Here is a 20810-nt window from a genome sequence, read left to right on the forward strand (position 1 = left end):
TGTTTGAGTGGTGAATATGAATTGTATCAATTATGGTTTGTCTCAGGTTGTCATTGTAGTGTCATATATTGTCCACATGTGGGCAGTGTCATCCAGCTTTGGCAGTGAACTTTACTACTGCTTGTGTTAAAACAAGTTAACATTTGCTTTGTTTTTACCAAACATCTGAACTGATTAATTAAAGAAAAAACACTTATTTAAATAATTTAATTGAATAAATTATTTGTTTAAATTGGTAAAATTCCAAACAATGATAAACTATGCTTCGACTGACTTGAACTGACATGAAACTACTTCTCGTCTCATTATTAAAATTACATCATTTATAATTCAGACCTGTGATTTTATTTTATTTTTTTTTTAGATGTGAATGTTTACATTGTTTTGTTTTACAATTATATAAGGTGCCAATATTTCAGATGTGTTACATGTGTATTTATTGTCATAAATAAATTGCAATATTTAATTCTTTCAGTACAATATTTCCATTTCAGTTTATATATTTATTACTATTAGTTTTTACAAATTACATACATTTTCCATCTTTTTATTGTCAACAAAAATATAGTATGTTTAGTTTACTTTTTAAATAGTTATGTTTTCTTCATTAGGATGCATTTGGGCCTGTTAATGTTTCTCCAACTCCTCGTAGAATTAGAAAATATGCAAATTTTAACTGAAACAATAAGACTTGAAGTCATGTCTACATCTCATGAGTCAACCCTGTTACCATCATAACCTCGTCATAATAGCGTGGCCAAGATGTAAGGTATTATCTTTAATATCCAACGCTGTTACCATCATTACCTTTGTCATAATAACATGGTCTAGATATAAACTCCTCATATATATTAAATGTGTCAGTAGGGGGTCATCTTTAATATTCAACCCTGTTACCATCATAACCTCTGTCATAATAACATGGTCAAGATATAAACTCCTCTATTATATATTAAATGTGTCAGTAGGGGGTGATCTTTAATATTCAACCCTGTTACCATCATGACCTCTGTCATAATAACATGGTCAAGACATAAACTCATATATATATAAACGTGTCAATAGGGGGTGATCTTTAATATTCAACCCTGTTACCATCATAACCTCTGTCATAATAACATGGTCAAGATATAAACTCCTCTATTATATATTAAATGTGTCAGTAGGGGGTGATCTTTAATATTCAACCCTGTTACCATCATAACCTCTGTCATAATAACATGGTCAAGATATAAACTCCTCTATTATATATTAAATGTGTCAGTAGGGGGTGATCTTTAATATTCAACCCTGTTACCATCATAACCTCTGTCATAATAACATGGTCAAGATATAAACTCCTGTCTTATATATTAAATGGGTCAGTAGGGGGTGATCTTTAATATTCAATCCAGTTACCATCATAACCTCTGTCATAATAACATGGTCAAGATATAAACTCCTGTCTTATATATTAAATGTGTCAGTAGGGGGTGATCTTTAATATTCAATCCAGTTACCATCATAACCTCTGTCATAATAACATGGTCAAGATATAAACTTCTCATATTTTAAATGTGTCAGTAGGAGATGAGCTTTAATATTCAACCCTGTTACCACCATAACCTCTGTCATAATAACATGGTCAAGATATAAACTCCTGTCTTATATATTAAATGGGTCAGTAGGGATGATCTTTAATATTCAATCCAGTTACCATCATGACCTCTGTCATAATAACATGGTCAAGAAATAAACTTCTCATATTTTAAATGTGTCAGTAGGAGATGAGCTTTAATATTCAACCCTGTTACCACCATAACCTCTGTCATAATAACATGGTCAAGATATAAACTCCTGTCTTATATATTAAATGGGTCAGTAGGGATGATCTTTAATATTCAATCCAGTTACCATCATGACCTCTGTCATAATAACATGGTCAAGATATAAACTCCTCTATTATATATTAAATGTGTCAGTAGGGGGTGATCTTTAATATTCAACCCTGTTACCATCATAACCTCTGTCATAATAACATGGTCAAGATATAAACTCCTGTCTTATATATTAAATGGGTCAGTAGGGGGTGATCTTTAATATTCAATCCAGTTACCATCATAACCTCTGTCATAATAACATGGTCAAGATATAAACTCCTGTCTTATATATTAAATGTGTCAGTAGGGGGTGATCTTTAATATTCAATCCAGTTACCATCATAACCTCTGTCATAATAACATGGTCAAGATATAAACTTCTCATATTTTAAATGTGTCAGTAGGAGATGAGCTTTAATATTCAACCCTGTTACCACCATAACCTCTGTCATAATAACATGGTCAAGATATAAACTCCTGTCTTATATATTAAATGGGTCAGTAGGGATGATCTTTAATATTCAATCCAGTTACCATCATGACCTCTGTCATAATAACATGGTCAAGATATAAACTCCTCTATTATATATTAAATGTGTCAGTAGGGGGTGATCTTTAATATTCAACCCTGTTACCATCATAACCTCTGTCATAATAACATGGTCAAGATATAAACTCCTGTCTTATATATTAAATGTGTCAGTAGGGGGTGATCTTTAATATTCAATCCAGTTACCATCATAACCTCTGTCATAATAACATGGTCAAGATATAAACTTCTCATATTTTAAATGTGTCAGTAGGAGATGAGCTTTAATATTCAACCCTGTTACCACCATAACCTCTGTCATAATAACATGGTCAAGATATAAACTCCTGTCTTATATATTAAATGGGTCAGTAGGGATGATCTTTAATATTCAATCCAGTTACCATCATGACCTCTGTCATAATAACATGGTCAAGATATAAACTTCTCATATTTTAAATGTGTCAGTAGGAGATGAGCTTTAATATTCAACCCTGTTACCACCATAACCTCTGTCATTATAACATGGTCAAGATATAAACTCCTCTATTATATATTAAATGGGTCAGTAGGGATGATCTTTAATATTCAATCCAGTTACCATCATGACCTCTGTCATAATAACATGGTCAAGATATAAACTTCTCATATTTTAAATGTGTCAGTAGGAGATGAGCTTTAATATTCAACCCTGTTACCATCATAACCTCTGTCATAATAACATGGTAAAGATATAAACTCTTCTCTTATATTTTAAATGCATCAGTAGGCGATGATCTTTAATATTCAACCCTATTACCATCATAACCTCTGTCAATGGCATGGTAAAGATGTAAACTATTTTAACTGTGTCAGTAGGGGGTGATCTTTAATACTCAACCCTGTTACCATGATTTTGTACAGTCAGCAGCTGATTATTGAAAAGTGGATATTTGTAGAATCATCCGCATGACCTTAAGAATAAAGCTAAATGAACTAAAACCGCTCACCCAGTTCGTTTTAAGAGGCCATAGCGAGGTCTTTATCTCAATATATAGCCTACTAAAAGTTTTCATTTACTTCAAGTGTCACGTTCAACATTTGACATGATATTAAGATATTATTTGTCAGATAAAATGCGTCAAATTCACTCTATAATTATACTATCGTGGAATGTGCCATCTATTGTTAGTTTAGTAAGTGCAGTGCATGTCACCGGTGTGTGTGTGTGTGTGTGTGTGTGTGTGTGTGTGTGTGTAGGTGAGACAGGATTGACTGGAGCTGCTCTCGCGCTCTTCCCAGCTGCTCTGCTGCAATGGCGATGGTGGCGCGCTGAAGAGCGGAGTTGGGCGAGTTTCCCTTTGTTTTACGAAGAATTATACGGAAATCTTAAGTCATGCTCGGCTAAATCCTTGTTAAAGAAGGGTGTGGATCTTATATTCTAACGTTTGATCTGCGGTCCGAGCGGTTGGGCTGTACGCAAACAGCAGCCTATATGCAACCGCCCCGATACTTCTCACATCTGCATGCGATAAGCGACCAGCAGCCGCCCGGCCCGCCCCTCTCTCTCCACCAGCTGATCTGAGCCACAACAAGCCCTCTGGCCGGCGAGGACCTGTACTGGAGCTGTCTGACCCAGCTGGATCGTTATGGCAGAACGCAGTTCCACCGGATTACTGATGATGATGCTGGACCCGTCGCCGGCGATCGCGATGACTCTCCCGGCGGAGGTGCGCGAGAAGCTGGCGGAGCTCGAGCTGGAGCTCTCCGAGGGTGAGTCGCTGATTTCCGCGTGCAGCCTTCCCATCTCCATGCCATCGGGGTTGCATCAGATTTCCTATGAATAGGGGTTCATGCATTATGGGCTGTTGACATAGCATTGCTCTGAAATATGTGATCTGTCATCAGTATGTTTGTCTGTAACGTTACCTATAATAGAGCAGCGTTGATGAAGATGATGATAGGTGTAATAGGTGTTCATATCACAACGAGCATTCAATACAGCTGATATTATGTTGATTTCATTCAAACAGAACATTCTGAGCATCATCTAAATGACCATGCTGTGATTTTGGACTCCATTATGATTGTCAGGTTGTAGAAATCTATGCTGAATGAAATGAGATCTGGATTGTTCCCAGTGATCTGCTCAGCATTCACGCTGTTATCTGGCTATGGAAATTTCAGACAAGAACAACAGCATGCTTTGCATTTCATCATGTGTCACGTGCTGCACATCTTCCCTAAACAGGCTGCTCAACGATGGGAACATTGAATAAACCTGTATGTTCCCACTTAAAAGAATTGCTTCTTTTCTATTCAAACCCACAAGAGCTTGACTTGTAAGGAATATCCTTTTAGTTATAACTTACCTGTAGAAATTAAATCATTATGTCTTTATATAATGATAGATAACTACAGTGCTCTTCAGGACTGAATAATTACACCAGCCCTGTGCCGGCTCATCTATGAAGGGAACGTGCAGATGGGCCTGCGGTTTTTATTGTAATGAATTCACACAGTTACAGGAGTATTTTAAATGATCATGTTGTCAGAAGCGATTATGGCACCACTCATCTACATACTATTACAGCTCGGTCTTTTTTTAACCTGCTTTACTCTTTATAGAGATTGTCTATGTAAAGAGGCATTCAGTTGAGTGTTATTGTAAAGCGGTAACAGAATATCAGAAGGATTCGGAGGATTTGAGTGTGAGGAATTGTGGGAATATTCACTGTACTGACTGGATGAGCATCAAATCATCATATTAGAATGATTTCCGAAGGATCATGTGACACTGAAGACTGGAGTAAATTCAGCTTTGATCACAGGAATTAATTGTATTTTACTGTATATTCACATAGAAAACAGCTATTTTAAATTCTTATTATATTTCACAGTTTTTGATCAAATAAATGCAGCCTTGGTGATCATTCTTTCACATTTAAAGATCTTACTGACCCCAAACTTTTCAACGGTAGTTTAGATACGGACAGAGAGTGTGCAGTGCTGAAGTTCTGACCCATATCTCATGTGATTGGCTCTGGGACGGCCCGGCAGCACCAGACCTAGTTTCTCAGCATGCTGAAGGAAGTTTCACTCTTTTAAAGGGAGACGGAGCAAATCCAAAATAGCAGCAGCTCACACTTTCACCGCTGAACTCTCCTTCTCCATCACAACACCACTAATTCCCCAGCACTGCTTCCCAAAATGTCTACATTTACTTAAAGGGGTGGTTGATACTGATTTCTCTGTTTTAACTTTAGTTAGTGTGTAATGTTGCTGTTTGATCATAAACAACATCTGCAAAGTTACGACACTCAAAATTCAATGCAAAGGAGATATTTTCTTTAACAGAAATCACTTCTTAAGGACTACAACAAACAGCTGGTAGGGACTACAACAAGCTTCTTCCCTCGTTGGTAACATCACAAACCCCAAATTAACATAAACCCCGCCCCCGAGAACACACAACAAAGGGGGCGGGGCCATGTTAGGCTGCTTTAGAGAAGAGGAAGAGTTGTTGTAGTAGAGTGTTGTTGTCATGCCGTCATTTTACGCCAAACGAGGGTCAATTCAACACTGGATTTGCACAAAAGATGAACATGACGGCACATGCTAGTGGATGAGTTGAATCAACTCCACAGCAACTACATAAATGTATCCACTAACCATTCAGAAACGTCTAAAAGTTGTAACTTCTTCCTGAGTCTCTCCATCAGTGTCGACTCCGGTTTGAACAATGTAAGGCTGAACACCGTTACTGACAATCCTCATTTTGGCTGCTTGAGATTCTCCAGCTTTGTTGTTGTTGAGCTGTTAAAGCTCCGCCCTCTTCTGGAGCAGCAGCTCATTTGCATTTAAAGGGACACACACAAAAATGACCCAAATGAGGCAAATTTGACAAGCTATAATAAATGTGGGGTATTTTGAGCTGAAACTTCACAGACACATTCTGGAGACACCAGAGACTTATATTACATCTTGTAAAGGTCCCCTTTAAGTTTTTGCTTTGTTTGAATTTTTTTTTTTTTTTTACCATATGATGCAAGCAAACAACACACACACACACACACACACACACACACACACACACACACACACAAAAACAACACAACGGGATCACAGAAAACAGCCTAAGCCCTGTCTGCTTCCTGTTTGCGTGTGCATAACTTCCTGTCCTGCACGCTCTCTGATAGCCATTGTTTTCCTTTATCCCTTCATTCACAGACGTCAGCAGGCCTAACTCAACAAGGCCTGCCCAATTATTCTTCCCTCTCGCTGTGTGTTCAGTATGGCGGCATTAATGGCTGTAAAAGTGTTAAAACTTCAGTAACATCTACTCATTTCTTTTGTCCTGAACAGAAAGCAGTGAAAGTAAAGTTGAATCTTGGATGTGATGCTGCACCGTAGAGGATCAAGCATCATGTGCTTCAGATCGTTCTCAGCATGTTGGTTGAAACATTGGTTTCAAGGACACTGCTTTAGTGTTATTCTTGGCTAACTGCAGGAATCACACGTCAAACTGAGTGCAGTTCAGGACTCAGAAACCCTGAGGCTGATTCTCCAGTCTGTTTGAGCTTTAAGAGTCCATTGATGTGCTGCTGCTAATGACTGTGGATGAAGCAGGTGGATGAAGGATGCGTCAAACGGCTGTGCATTGTTAGCTAAGTTCAGCTATAATAGATGTGCGTGTCTCACGGGACGGTTCGTGTTCAATGTAACAGGCAGGCGTATGAATAACTTCAGTCTAAATTATTCACTTGAGATGTTTTGCGGTATAGACCATTTGGGAGCAGACGTCACAGTTACATCACTTGCAGTTGCACGCGCATTGTGGTGGCAGAAAAACAGCGGTAATAAGTGGACGAAAACGGGCAAAATCCATGGAATAAGATAAAAAATGCCTTTGGATGTCAGAATCGGAATACAAAAAAGATTACTGTCGTCGAAGATTCTCTTTGATGCTAAATGCAGACATTTATGCTTGCAAGCGACAGATGAAACCTGCAATGATTAGTCTACTATTAAAGCATGAATTTGATGTAAACAGTAAGTCTACATAATATTCATATGCAGTTCATAATGTATTAGCCATAATCAGCAATGATATTTAAACCTATAACATTTTACATAGATAACATATAACTGTATAACCGTTCGGTTCAGTCTGTATTTCACATAGAATATGAGAGAATATGACTAAACAAAATTGCTTTTCTTTAATTAAACAGTAGTTGACTTTACTGAACAAATGATCTCTGTCTTTAAATTAATTAAATTGCGATTGAAAGTTAGATATAATAATCAACACTCAAATAACAAATTGAATGCAAAGATGTAAGCCGCACATCAGCCAGTTTTTGCATTAACTTCTAAATCTAATTATAAAATTATGCTTTTACTCCAAATATAATCATTTACAGAGTGGCTCTCAGTTTGCATGACATATTTATTTAAAAATACATTAATCAAGACATCACTAAAAAGTTAACTAAAATATAATTAATATATAGGGTAATATAGTGCATATATTTAGCAAAAGAGTTTACACTAACAAGCTGTGGACTGGCCTGAGGTAAATGCTAGATGATGCAGTGTTTACAAGCTGTTTTATTGACATCTTTCCGCCGTTGAAACACTGACTGAGTTATTACACAAGATAGTATACGTTTCAGTAAGTTGTATTGTATCTTTCAACATACCTTCAGATGTTCATTCATGTTTATTCTGTAACTATTATTAAAGAGGAAGAGATGATCGCGTTCGTACGCTTGAACTGAGGCGCTTATATCAAAGAGCATCAAAATAGCAATTATTGTTTGAATTTCGTGATAAAATCAAGAATTTGAAAGATGACACTTTTTTTATCGAAAGTAACTCAGGTCTCGACAGTATTGCCCGATGGCCCGGGGCCAGTGTGAACGACGCTCAGGACAGTTGACAGAACGGTCACTTGCACGATTTCACTGCGTGATTTTGTATATTAAAATGCCGTTAGAATGCCCCAGAGTTCAAGATAAGAGGCAAAAATGACCCTGTATATATTTCATATTTATATCATTTAATATAGTTAACCAATATTACACAAAGAGCGCAGTTTTTCTCCAAATATTAGCATGATGACAAATCTGATATTGATTTTATTAAGCGTACAGTTTAATGAACAAGAACTTAATATCAAGTGACTTACATTTAAGACATCAAATTGCCTGTTTCACTGTATTTCGTCAACGAAAATAGTTCCAAAGTCCATCTCTTCGTCGCGTCTCTGAGCAACACTCCCTGAATGAATCATCCGCTTGAATGAATCGGTTGAATCTCAATGACTCACTCATTAACAGTGATTCGCTGCCACCTACTGGCGGGTTTAATTTCACATTTAAATAGTCTTCAATTTTTAAATAATTTCAAGTAACAGTATTTAACGTTTTATATTTTCAACATTAAAAACATTTTTATGCATCTGTAACTGCTCTTGACTGATTAACTTTAAAAGTTTAATCTATAGTTATATATTTAGCTATATATTAGGTTACAATTTCTGTACCTGAAAATCTAGTTTAAACCTATATGAAAAACTTGAAAAGCACCATTTATTTCAGTTATATGTTTGTTCTGTTGTATTTATTTGTGCTATTACTCATAGTTTGATTATTTGTTACTATTTTATTACTTACTGTTTATTCGTAACAATATTTAAAATATAAGTTAATATAATAGCTTTTGGTGTCATAAACCTATTTATTGAGGTTAAATGTAACAAAGACAATGAAAACAATAACTATGCTTATTTTATAGGCCCATTTTCTTGTCTTTTACTTTTATTAATTTTTTGTTGTGGGGCCAGTGAAAATTCTGGCAGGGCAAGTAAAAAGTTTAACCACTGTCTCAATCAGGCCATAGAAAAAATCCTTAGCGTTGAGCCTTCTAACAAAATGCGGAACTTATTGCGATTATTGTTTAGTGGTTAGGATACGACGCTGTATTCTTTGTGTAGATCCGGTGGGCCAGGGCTGGGCGGGGCGGCAAGGGGCGGGGCACGTTCGGTACGCCATGAGAGTATTGCAGTGGTGGTGTATCACGTTTTTTCGGTTCGGTTTGAATATCGATACACCCCTAGAAACTGTGTGACGTAAATTACGTTAATGACGCAATTTCACGTGCTTCAGTAATTTATTTACATTAAATTATTTTTACGCATTAAGGATTTTGAATTAATTGCATGTGTTAACGCGTTGATGTTGACAGCCCTACTAAAAATACATGAAGCTCCCCTGACAGTTTTTCCAGAGTGTCACAGAGACAGGTGTGATTTCAAGACACCTCTTTCAGTGATATTTGGCAGGTAATACAGACTTTAAATGTATGAAGTCAGAACTGTTGAAGAGGCTCATCTGAGTGACCCGAGGTTCAGCGGGTTCTTGCTCCTAGAGAAGTTATCTAGCATGTCCTGTTATTCTCGTAGGGTTCTCATGCATTAGGCTTTGACCGGAGAGCCATGCAGACATGCCGAATTGTTGACCTCGATATGGATCAGCGGTGGAGAGATGGGGCGTAAATGAGTGCAAGAAGACAAATAGTGTGCATTAACTCCTGCGGCGAGGCTCTGCTCATCCAGATAATTCATTCTCTCGCTCGTTTCTCATCTCTCCACTTTGCTTCATCACTCGTACCTCTTCAGTTTGTAGCAATGGCCCAGAAACACATTATAGCGAACATCTGTATAGTATCGCTCAATGTCTGGAAGTGAAGGAGAGGATGTAGTCTAGTCTGACAACAGTCATATGTCAAGTCATGTGATGAATTTGACGTAAAATGACTTTTCATCTGGGTGTATGATCACGAGTCATGGTTTGTCCATCGCTAGTCCGCAACCCTCTCATGTGGTTGGTCAGGTGACTGCTGTGTTTTCTGCAGAATGCGAGTGATTTTGGTGTGATGTTCGAACGGTTGTGATCACAGTATTGGTTTGGTTATTATTAGGGTGCAACTGTTAGATTCATTTGAGTCTGAATTCGACCCTTTAGAGATTCTTTATCTCATTGTTTCAAGCATTGACACATATAATGCAGCAAAATTTCTGAGCCGTAAAAGTTCTGTTGAATCATTGTGACACACTAGCTAGTGAACGTCATGCAGGTCCAGCATCAAATACACCAGACATACAGTCAAAAACAAGACTATGATTTGTTCATCCTCTTTAGGGTTTGTTTAGGTTAGCAGTGCAAATCACCAATAATTGATTTTGGAGAAGACAGTGCCATTCCCGCAGGATAAACCTCAGACACACATGTGCTGTACAAACATCTACAAAATGGTGAAGCTTTTTCCCCCCTTCTTTTTTTACTGGAATCGTTTCGCTCCTAGTCTATATATAACTTTGTTATTGCTGGTTAGTCTTTCTTTGTCCATGGTCAACAATGGTAAAGTCATATTCCCATGTTGTTGCCATATTTGTGGTCTGACCAAGTTCACTCTGTCCAGCTGTTCTGTTTTGTATTGAGTATGTTACTCCCGTCAGCACAGAATTGTGACGAATGTCAATCTAGAGTGACGAAAAACTTTGGAAGTGGCCCAAATCAGAATCAAAAAGATCAGATTCCTTGTGCTTTGTGCTGTTCACAGTGTTATAAAAAAAAATCAGATACAGTATGCGCAACAATATTCAGATTAAGGCCTGCATTGTGAACGTAGCCTAAGTCTTCATTTAAGCACTGTTTCTGAACTCCTTGAAATGCCTCTATTGTCTTCCAGGAACAAACACGTCACAATATTCCTCATTCAAATAATTCCCACCCAAGGCATACACAGAGTAAAGGGGCAGGGGGCGTGGTTGAGTTAGTTAGTAGTGTGTTGAAACTGGTGATTTTTCAACTTCAAATTCCACGTTTAACTCAATATGTCCCTTACTGTTTCTTTGTAATTATTTGTGAACTTTACTAGCAATTTCGGCATAAAAAATTGCCTAAAAGTGAATCCTATACCCATTATTTTTCCAGTGTACACTTCTGAGGAAACCTAGAGACAAACTCTTATTTCTATCTTGGCCTTGCGCTAATAAAAGCTCCATTAAAAGAGTGCAGAAACCACCTTAAAGATTAAAGATTCCATATTATCCCCTATAAGTCTTGATGTTGTTTTGGAATCTACTAGAACTGGTTTTCATGCTATTTTCCTCATATTCTCCATTGTTGCAGCTCCTCTCTTCCCAGTCTGTCAGTAACGCTTTGGGGTGTGTTTCCCAAAGTGAACTATGGTTGCAAGTTCCGTCGTTAACAATAGAGTTCAATGGGACTTACAACCATATGATGCTTTTGGGAAAGCACCCCTGTTTAGTTCCTGTCTCTATGAAGCCCCTCCTTCTGAAAATCACAGTGTGCTCTGATTGGTCTGCTGGAGCCGTGCGTTGTGACGTTGAAACAGGGCGTGTCGTCATGATTCACAGTTGATTGACAGCTTCTCTGAGGACTGTCGGAGCTTCGAGGGGAGATTCAAGATATATAACTAACTGTTAATTTTAAATTTCTGTGTTATTTCACACCGACAAATTGAACTGTTCAGCAGTAAACTGTACTAACTGACCTACAGGAGCTGACGGATATCTGAGCTTTACTCTGTAACGTTAAATGTGGGCTTCATAAGCTAATTAATAAACGTTATTAGTTAAGATAACATGCCTAACGTTAGCCATGACGGAAAAAAAGCAGGTGATCGTTATCTGGCAGTTACTAATTATTTTTATGGGTATAAAATAATAATAAGCAGGACAAAACTAATGATAGCCTACTCTAATTAATTATAGAGCACTTACTACAGCAGTTGATCTCCTGTAATGTTAGTTTAACCCTTTATTTAAAATGGCAGGACCGTTTCTGACATTTTAATTGAGTTGTTTCTAGTGGTATATTATATTGAGTTCATCTACTGAATTTGGTTTCAAAAATATTATTGCTCTATAAACAGAATAGCCTATTATTTTATAGGTAGAATTTTAAATGGTGTATAATTTATATAGCCCATTTAAAATACATCAATGATGACGCAGTCTGGGCGGAAGTTTGATACCGCGACTCCGCCTCCGGGCTCCACTGACGATTCTTTCTGCGACGGATGCACGTTCTCATCTTTTTTTTTTTTTTATATTTTTCTCAAATGCATCAACTCAGAATGATTAATGTTGGTTTGACTGCTTGTGTTGCATGAGAAAATAAATATTTTTTGTCTATCTGATGTAGTAGATTTAATGCGGGTGCGGTTACCCAGTTTCCAACAGAAACCAACGCTAGAGGCGGTAAAACGTCAATAAGCGCTTTTTGCTCGTTTTCATACACGGTTTCGATGACAGCCGGGGTCTGATTATGGATGAATAAAGACTCGTTTTGACGTCTCCTCGCGCAATATTATGTTACGACTTCAAAACGCTTTTTACCAGAGTGCCGATTTGTAAACGAACATACTTTGGACTTTGTGTCGCTTGACCGGCTCTGTACGTTTCACTTTTTTTGCCCGTAATCAGCTTGCTCGATAGCGCAGCCGATACAGAGTTGGACTTACGACGAGGAGTCCCGCTGAGTACGAATCCCGCAAAAGGCGAGTGACGGATGGTAAAAAGAGAGCTCAGAGATAAGAGAGATCTAAACAAGCTGAAAAACGGTATACGATCGCGGAAGCTTCTTATCTCACGTTTGCTTTTTGTCAACGCTGTCGGGTAGGCTTAGGGGTAGCGTCGGTGGGACGTTATTATCTATTATCTATCATTACCTATTATCTACTCAGGCCAAAAAAACAAAAACAAAAAAAATGAACACGCTTTTAGCGCCGCTCAGTGGACATTTCGCATCGAAACTGCAGCGAGACGTACGCATCGGTACGTAATTCGCGACTTGCGAAAACATGCCCATGGGTATGTTATCATCATGAGACCAGGTTGGTAATTTGGATAACGGGATGGGTGTTCAGTTTAGTACTGCGGTTGTGGATTTACCAAACAGGTAAACTCTCTGTGTCCCACCCCTAACCATAACTAGTATTTTCTTGTAAAACATACTCCAGTAAACTTTGCTTTATTTACAACTTTGAAACATCTTTTTTTTTTTTTTTTTTTACAGTGCTTCTACAGGACAGTGTTATTGCTGTGGGAAATAAAACTACATAAAAGACCATCAAACACTCAATATTCATAATATTGCACCTGGTAGAAATTAAACTTGGTACCCTAAATTTGGTTCCTAAATCCCAAGTTTGATTTCATGGAGTCTTTAAGGTTGAGGGAAACATTCTTCCCTGTATCCCAGATTGGGATGAAAAGGTCAGGCTCACATGAGTCAGCGTTTCTGCAGCATATAATCATGCACACGGGTGGGCGGGATCTTCAGGAACACGCCCACTGTAGCGCAACTCCTGGAATGGGACATTTTTGGAAGTAAATGCATTTCTAGTGAAGCGAATAGGTCTGCATGAACCACAGGAAGACTCTTTGAGAAACTGGATCTTTATTTTGTAGGCATTTTGAATCAGTGACAATTACTTTATATATTAGAATGATTAGAGTGCAACTAGATTCTTCTGAGGCTGGATTTATCCAATACTGACCCTTTAGAGATTCTTTTATTATTAGATATCCAAGATAATTAGATATAGAAGTATTATATTATACTAGAATCGAGTCCCTCTAATTTGATTTTTGGAATGTTCTGGCAAGATTCCTGTGATTGTTACTGCGTTCCATTCAGAACTGAATGTGGGATATCTGGTAACACTTTACAATAAGGTCTCATTTGTTAACATGAAATGAACAATACTTCTATAGCCAATGAGTCTTATTATTGTTTCAACATTTACTAATACATTTCTACAACCACAAGTTTGATCTGTTAACATTAGTTAATTCACTGTGAACCGACATGAGCAAACAAAAACATTTGCATACAGTATGTATTACCTAAGATTAATGGATATTTTAAAAAGTTGGTGGTTTATTTTAGTTAATAGCCTGCATGGGAACAAATGTGACCATACTGTAAAGTGTTACCAGATATTTTGACTCAGTATCTCAGATTTCTGTCAGTAAAGCTGTTGTCTGATTCTTGAAAGATGATATAAGGAAACTCTATAGCATTTGTTGTTCAGGTGTATGAATTTCTGAGCATATGTATGTAAACAAGTTGCAATGTAGTAGCTTTGCTTTGACACATTGACGCATTATTATGTGTTTAAAAATGAATGTTTAACATGTAACTGTGACCTTCATTACTTTAATAAGAGACAATTATTAATAACCACACTTAACCCTAACATCCAAATGCTCAACAAAAAAAAAAAAAAAAATCCAAAAGTGTTTGTTTGATTGACTCATTAAATGAAACAAAGCTTGTCTTTGGCCTCTGACTTGCACACACACAGTACCGCACTTATATCAACTCTGAAGTGCTGCTGCTTTTAGGCAAGAACTCATGCGAGATACTCCAGCTTTGCCCTGCGGCTGTGGAGAATAGATTTTCTGAGGGGGTCATAAATTTTTTAAGCTTGTGCCTGAAAGCATGGGAAGACTTCAGAGTGTCGTGCCGCACACTGTGCAGCCGTATGTAGGTGTGTGTGTGTGTGTGTGTGTGTGTGTTTGTATTTGTGTCTGGGTTTGTTGTTTTATGGGCCGTGTTCTGTTTGTTGAAACGGTCTCTTCTTTTTCAAGCGTTCTGCCGCATGCCATGCTAGGTCACAGACCTCTTACGCTTTCTATGGGTTTCTTTCACTGATGTTTATTTTTTGCCTAACTTCTTTTCGTTTCATGCTATAAGATTAAATATCATTAATTAATGAACCACACTATGGGAACACTATATGTTACTGCTGCTTTGGGTTTATTTGACTTTCGATACGCCCACCACATCACATCTCAGTTTATCTCACACTCACTCTTCTTATTGTATTTTTGGGCTAGTCATGTTTTATTTAGCAGTGTTTCTGTTAGCACAGTCTACAGCTCAGGCTAATGGAGTCACTCTGAAGGGCACTGATCGCTTTCTGAAAACCTTTGGTTTGGACAGTTACCAAATGGATATTGTGGGTTTATTACTGGTTTCCAGGTTTTCACATCATTTGCAGCTACATAACATCCTTTGCATAAATTATAGGTCTGTTTCAAAGCTTATTGAGCTGCCTCACTAAATGAACTCACTGAGAAGTCAAGCACACAAGACATTCGATAAATTCTTGTAATCGTTCCCAGTTGTAAATCTTATTTTTAGTATGTTGCTAAGCTATAACCCAATACACTTGCAAGCATATAAAATACATAGCACACAACATTATTGGGTAAAATCCTCAATTTTGGTTGCAATTAGGTTACATCGCAGAAAGCACACCTACAAGGAAAAACAAACAAAATAAAATGTGGTAACATTTTAACAACTTTCCGTTTCCGCATTCTTCAAAACGCTTACGCTGAATGTTCTACGCCTTTCCTATTCTACTTAACGGAACGAACGCGGCGCCAGTTTGGTTTTTTTCCGTGAGTAGAACAGGGAAGGTGTAGGACACTCAGCATAAGCTTTTTGAAGAATGCGGAAACGGAAAGTACGTTCAAGGCGATATTTTGTGTTTATAAAGCATAAACGGTTGTATTTTTTTCGAAAATGAGCGACCGTTTCACTAGATAAGACTCTTATTCCTCATCTGGTATAATTTAAAGCTCTTTGAAGCTGCACTGAAACTGTAATTTTGACCTTCAACCTGTTGGTAGCCGTTGAAATCCACTATATGGAGAAACATCCTGGAATGTTTTCCTCAAAAACCTCCATTTCTTTTCGACTGACGAAAGAAAGACATGAACATCTTGGATGACATGGGAGTGGGTAAATTATCAGGAAAAGTTTATTTAAAAGTGAACTAATCCTTTAACCCTGCGCTCATTTTAATTTTTAGTAATGTTCAAAAAGTTTCTGTTTAATTAATTCAGTCGCTCTTTTTACTCCATTTTATCAATGGGTTCCAATGGAGACCGGAAAAGGACAGCATACAAATGGAAGTTAGAATCCATCATGGCGGCACTCTTTTGCTCTGGAAAAAGGTGGATTGTTCCCTGTGTTCATTTCCTGTGTGTAGTTCATGTTTTACTTCTTTCCATAGTTACCCTTGTTAGTTTCCATAATGATTGATTACCCACACCTGTTCCTTGTTAGCCTCTTGTGTATATTTACCCCTGTGTTTCTGTTGCCTTTTATCAGTCGTTGTCTATATGTGTTTGTAAAGCTGTTGCATTTCTGTTCCCTATTTGAATTTTTTACGTTGTTTTCCCTGTTTGAATTATCTTTCTTTGTGTGTGTGTTTGTTTAATAAACCGCTGCAGTTAGATCCTCACCTCGCCTCTCCTCTTCCCTGCTCAACACAACTAAACCTAAACCAATTTTATTCAGGTTTAAATCTGCACTTTTCATTGAAGTATTGCATTTTGCAAAAGTTATCACAGCTTTTGTACAACTTAGCTATGCTAACTGGGTGGATGGTGCTGTTCTTTTATCAGCATTTTGCTGTATTGAATACAATATAAAGCATATCAAAATTTCTCTAGGTTTTGGAACAGAGCTAGTGTGCGTCACTGCATGCTGCATATTAAGAGCCATTCATCTCTTTAACAAATATTCTCTGGCTTGTGTTGTGTTTTCATGCAGCTGCTCTCTCAGGAGGTGTTTAGTGCATCCAGGACTCTTGAAGAAGGTCTGAGGTGGTGTGTTTTGTAGTGAATTGATTTACTGCTGGCAGGAGTCCTGCGTGTGTGATTGAAAGCCCATGAGCAGATTGCTAGTGCACATTTTAATTTCATTCCCAGGATTCTCTGCTGGCTTTCAGCTAACTGCTGCTGTCAAATCATGCGGGTCTAGGGTGAGACTGAACAAGTGTTTTTATAATCAATTCCTTTGATCCCAAGACCACATAAAACATGTAAAGCTCATTGTTTTTGCCAAGATCCCAAAGCAGAGAGTGAAAATATGTGCAAAATAAGGATGGATGACTTTTCATTTATGAAGCTTCACACCCAAAGATTTAAGAGTCTTTTAGGGTGAATCTCATGAAAATATGTCCAGGTCCATATTTCACCTTCACAAAATTGGCTGGTTGGTCGGCTGGAGCAGTGTGTTGTGATTGGTCAAGAGATTCGAGCATGTTTGGGAAATAACCGCCAGTTTAACTAACCCCACCCCTTTATTCTGTGTATGAATTATTTAAATGAGGAATATTGTGAAGAAAACTCAAGACTACAATGGAGGCGTTTCAGGGAGTTCAGAAACACTGACACTGATATAGAGAAGAACTCCTGCTGGAGGGACTTTGCAGAGCTTTTTCATGCTCAAACAGCAACATTACACACTAAAGAAAGATGAACATGGAAAAAAACATAATTGGTCAATCTTAAATGTTACAGGTGTGTATTGACTGTGAGGCTGGCTGATAATACTAAAGCTGTGCATGAATGCTGTTTCTCAGAGGCTCACAGGTATTGTGGGGTGCCGCTGTACCTGCTGTGTGTGCGTTAGTGGCTCTGTCACGAGGAAACGAGTGTCGTTTGATCTCAGCAGACACCAGTGACTGTCCACTGTCCAGAATCCCTTGCTGCCTCCATCTGTCTGGGTGCAGAAACCACACGGTGTCCTCTGATTGGCCCGCGGAACACCAATCACATCCTAAAGCGGTCTAGAGCCGAGAGACCCCGCTGAGAGCCACAGGGAGAGCAGCACAGGCCGAATCAAATTTAGCAACGAAAAAAATGATACTTTAGACCAACTTTAAAAAATTCTCTAATTTGTTACAGCCACAGTTATTAGTTTTTCCTAAATTCATATTTATTATTTTGATTTAATTTTAATAAAAAAAATGTCTTTTCCTAAAAAAAAATTACATTCATGCAAAGTAAAAAAATATTATAAAGACCATTAAAAACAAAATGTTACTTAGAAAGTCAATATATTTTTTTATTTTTTCACCATAAACAAAAGCTAAATTAGCTATAATATGAAAGTAGAATTTCCACTTAAGATAAATTCATTGATTTTATCAATGTTTAATTTAGTTTACTCACTATAAATAAAGATGGGAATATTCTCTTCGAAAGACTTTCATATTTTTTGTAATGTATTTTCAAAATATGCATCATATTTTCTGTTATGTACTAAAAAACAACCCCCCAAAAAAATCAGTAAAGCCAGCCAGTATGTGTTCTGCACATTAATACTCTGGTGTCAAGCCAAAATACCATTTAAACAAAATGTGTCTTTTTTATGTGCTCAATGGGGAGAGTTTTTGCTTTTAGTCCAACTGCACAAAACAAGTTTAAACCAGAAACCATGACTTTCAAAGACCCAATCAAATGAGACACAAAATAGTTTTTTTTTTTTTTTTTTTTGTGTAAAATAAATCCTGCATACATAACAATAATCGCTCAAATACATGAACATAAGAACTACTTGCATGTGTAAACATGAAAAGAATAAGAAGTAATAAGATCCTGGTGGACGAGCATTGATCTGATCTTCCAGTGCGCTTCTATGGCAACCGATGAATCCAAGAGCTGTCAATCAGTCCAATCCAAGTGCGCTCCCGCTGTAAAACAGTCGCTGATTGGTCTTTATTCATTGTCACTACCCACTATACCCACCACCACAACTGAGATACAGTTTCTGTTCGTTGACCTTCCCAATGTTGTCAACTGACGTTAGAAAACACTGCTTCATCATGAAGCAATCGGATCTCGGATGTCGTATTGCTTTAGCAAAGTAGCATGTCATGCATCATGTTATGTTGTGTTTGGGCTCGTTTGAATCAAGAACACCTGCTCTAAATAAATATATGTGATCTACTATGGTTTACTAATGTTTGGTTAAAGGGGACATCTCATGACAATCTGACTTTTTCCATGTTTAATTGCTATAATCGTGTAACCGGTGCATATACCAACCCAGAAAATGTGAAAAAGGACAACCCAGTAACTTTGTCTTGGAAAGCCTTTCTCTGCAAGCATGTGAAAGAACAAGCTGCTCAGATTTTGCTTCCCTAGTGACATAGGAAGGGGATCTTATTATAATATTACAGCCCCTTAATCTGCATGTTTCCACCCACTTTAGTTTTCGCAAGTGAAAACGGTGTACCAGTTCTAACGCCATGGCAAAAGTTTGAGCAAAGCATGCTAACTGTTCTGTCGTAGGGTGCACAGACGAGCACTGAACACTATTTAGAGTCTCCTTAGAGCCTGCAAGTTGACCCTGTGAAAGGGGCATTCTAGGTCTCCTTTAAGCTACAAACCAAAACGCAGCCCAAATGCCGCATGTGTATTCTGTTTATATGTACTTGGTATCAATATTTGATCTCTACCTGAAAAAATTATGCTTGTTGAATTCTGCTGGTTGAGACATTTTTAACAATATATAAGACTATCTGTTATGTATGATGCTTAACAGAAGTAAAATCACATTTTTATTTTTTATTTTCAATGTAGGCATAATGATAAAAAGTGAATGAAATCAATCATTCAAGATTTTACCACATGAAGCCTTTTTTTAGTGAATCTCATTGTTTTTTTCAAGATCAAATTAAGAGGAAACTGAGACTTTTGCTAAAATCTCCATCTTCTCATATATGATGAGAACAAGAGGTAATCTCACATCAACAAAGAGATAACTAAGTATGGGTCAATCAGTTGTCAATCAATTATTCAACCATCATGATCCGATCATAGTCATCATTCTGTTTTTAGTGTTTCTCAGTATTCCTTAGTAGTGTTTTGTAACTTCTGTCCAATTCATCCATGCATGATTGGACAGCAGTCAAGGACTCTCGCTTCAATCTGATCGGCTCCAGTGTGGCCTGTACTAATATAAAACACATGATCTGATCCAGTCGACTAAAGACAATCACCTGACATTGGTTTATTGTGGACAATAAAACCTGTATTTGTCTTGGGGAAACGGGCCTAGAGTTTTGAGAGAAAACATTTGTTATGAACATCGACACATGACCGTAACCGTTGAGATGTTTCGCTCCTTTCACAGTTTATAAGTAAATATTATGCGTAATTGAGGAATGCCCATGTGAGTTTATGTCAGAGGTCAGCTCCTTCGAGAATTTCACAGATCAATGTGTCCAAAGCTTTTAGAGGTCTATGCTGTGGACATATGCTTGATTGATCTGTTTTCCTTCATCTCATTAAAGCCGAACAATGTGTCGCTCCAATAGGTTCAGAGTGTCATAGAGGGTTAAATTCAACACATTTCTTTAAGGTAGGCGTGTGAGTATAATCCCAAGTTGAACCGCTGGGATGCATGAAACCTTTTTCCATGTGTGTAATTTCTGGGTGAATGGCCAGCACTTTGCAGTCGCAGGGGGGGTTTTGTGTCCGAAGTTTTTTCACTGCCCACAAAGAAAATCCATTATCACACTAAAGGTGCTACACA

The 20810-nt window shown here is 37.6% G+C and overlaps 1 protein-coding gene across 3 annotated transcripts in view; it reads left to right on the forward strand.

Moving 5' to 3' along the window:
* Positions 1-3645: 3645 nt before the first annotated feature.
* The window catches only part of dip2a (disco-interacting protein 2 homolog A), a 157483-nt gene continuing 140318 nt past the window's right edge, over positions 3646-20810 (forward strand). For all 3 annotated transcript variants that reach the window (XM_067410495.1, XM_067410496.1, XM_067410497.1), the window contains exon 1: positions 3646-4140. In XM_067410495.1, the coding sequence (XP_067266596.1) occupies positions 4017-4140 (124 nt within the window). In that variant the 5' untranslated portion in view covers positions 3646-4016. The remainder of the gene's footprint in view (positions 4141-20810) is intronic.

This window comes from Chanodichthys erythropterus, chromosome 14 (genome assembly GCF_024489055.1).
Source record: "Chanodichthys erythropterus isolate Z2021 chromosome 14, ASM2448905v1, whole genome shotgun sequence".
Taxonomy (NCBI): domain Eukaryota; kingdom Metazoa; phylum Chordata; class Actinopteri; order Cypriniformes; family Xenocyprididae; genus Chanodichthys; species Chanodichthys erythropterus.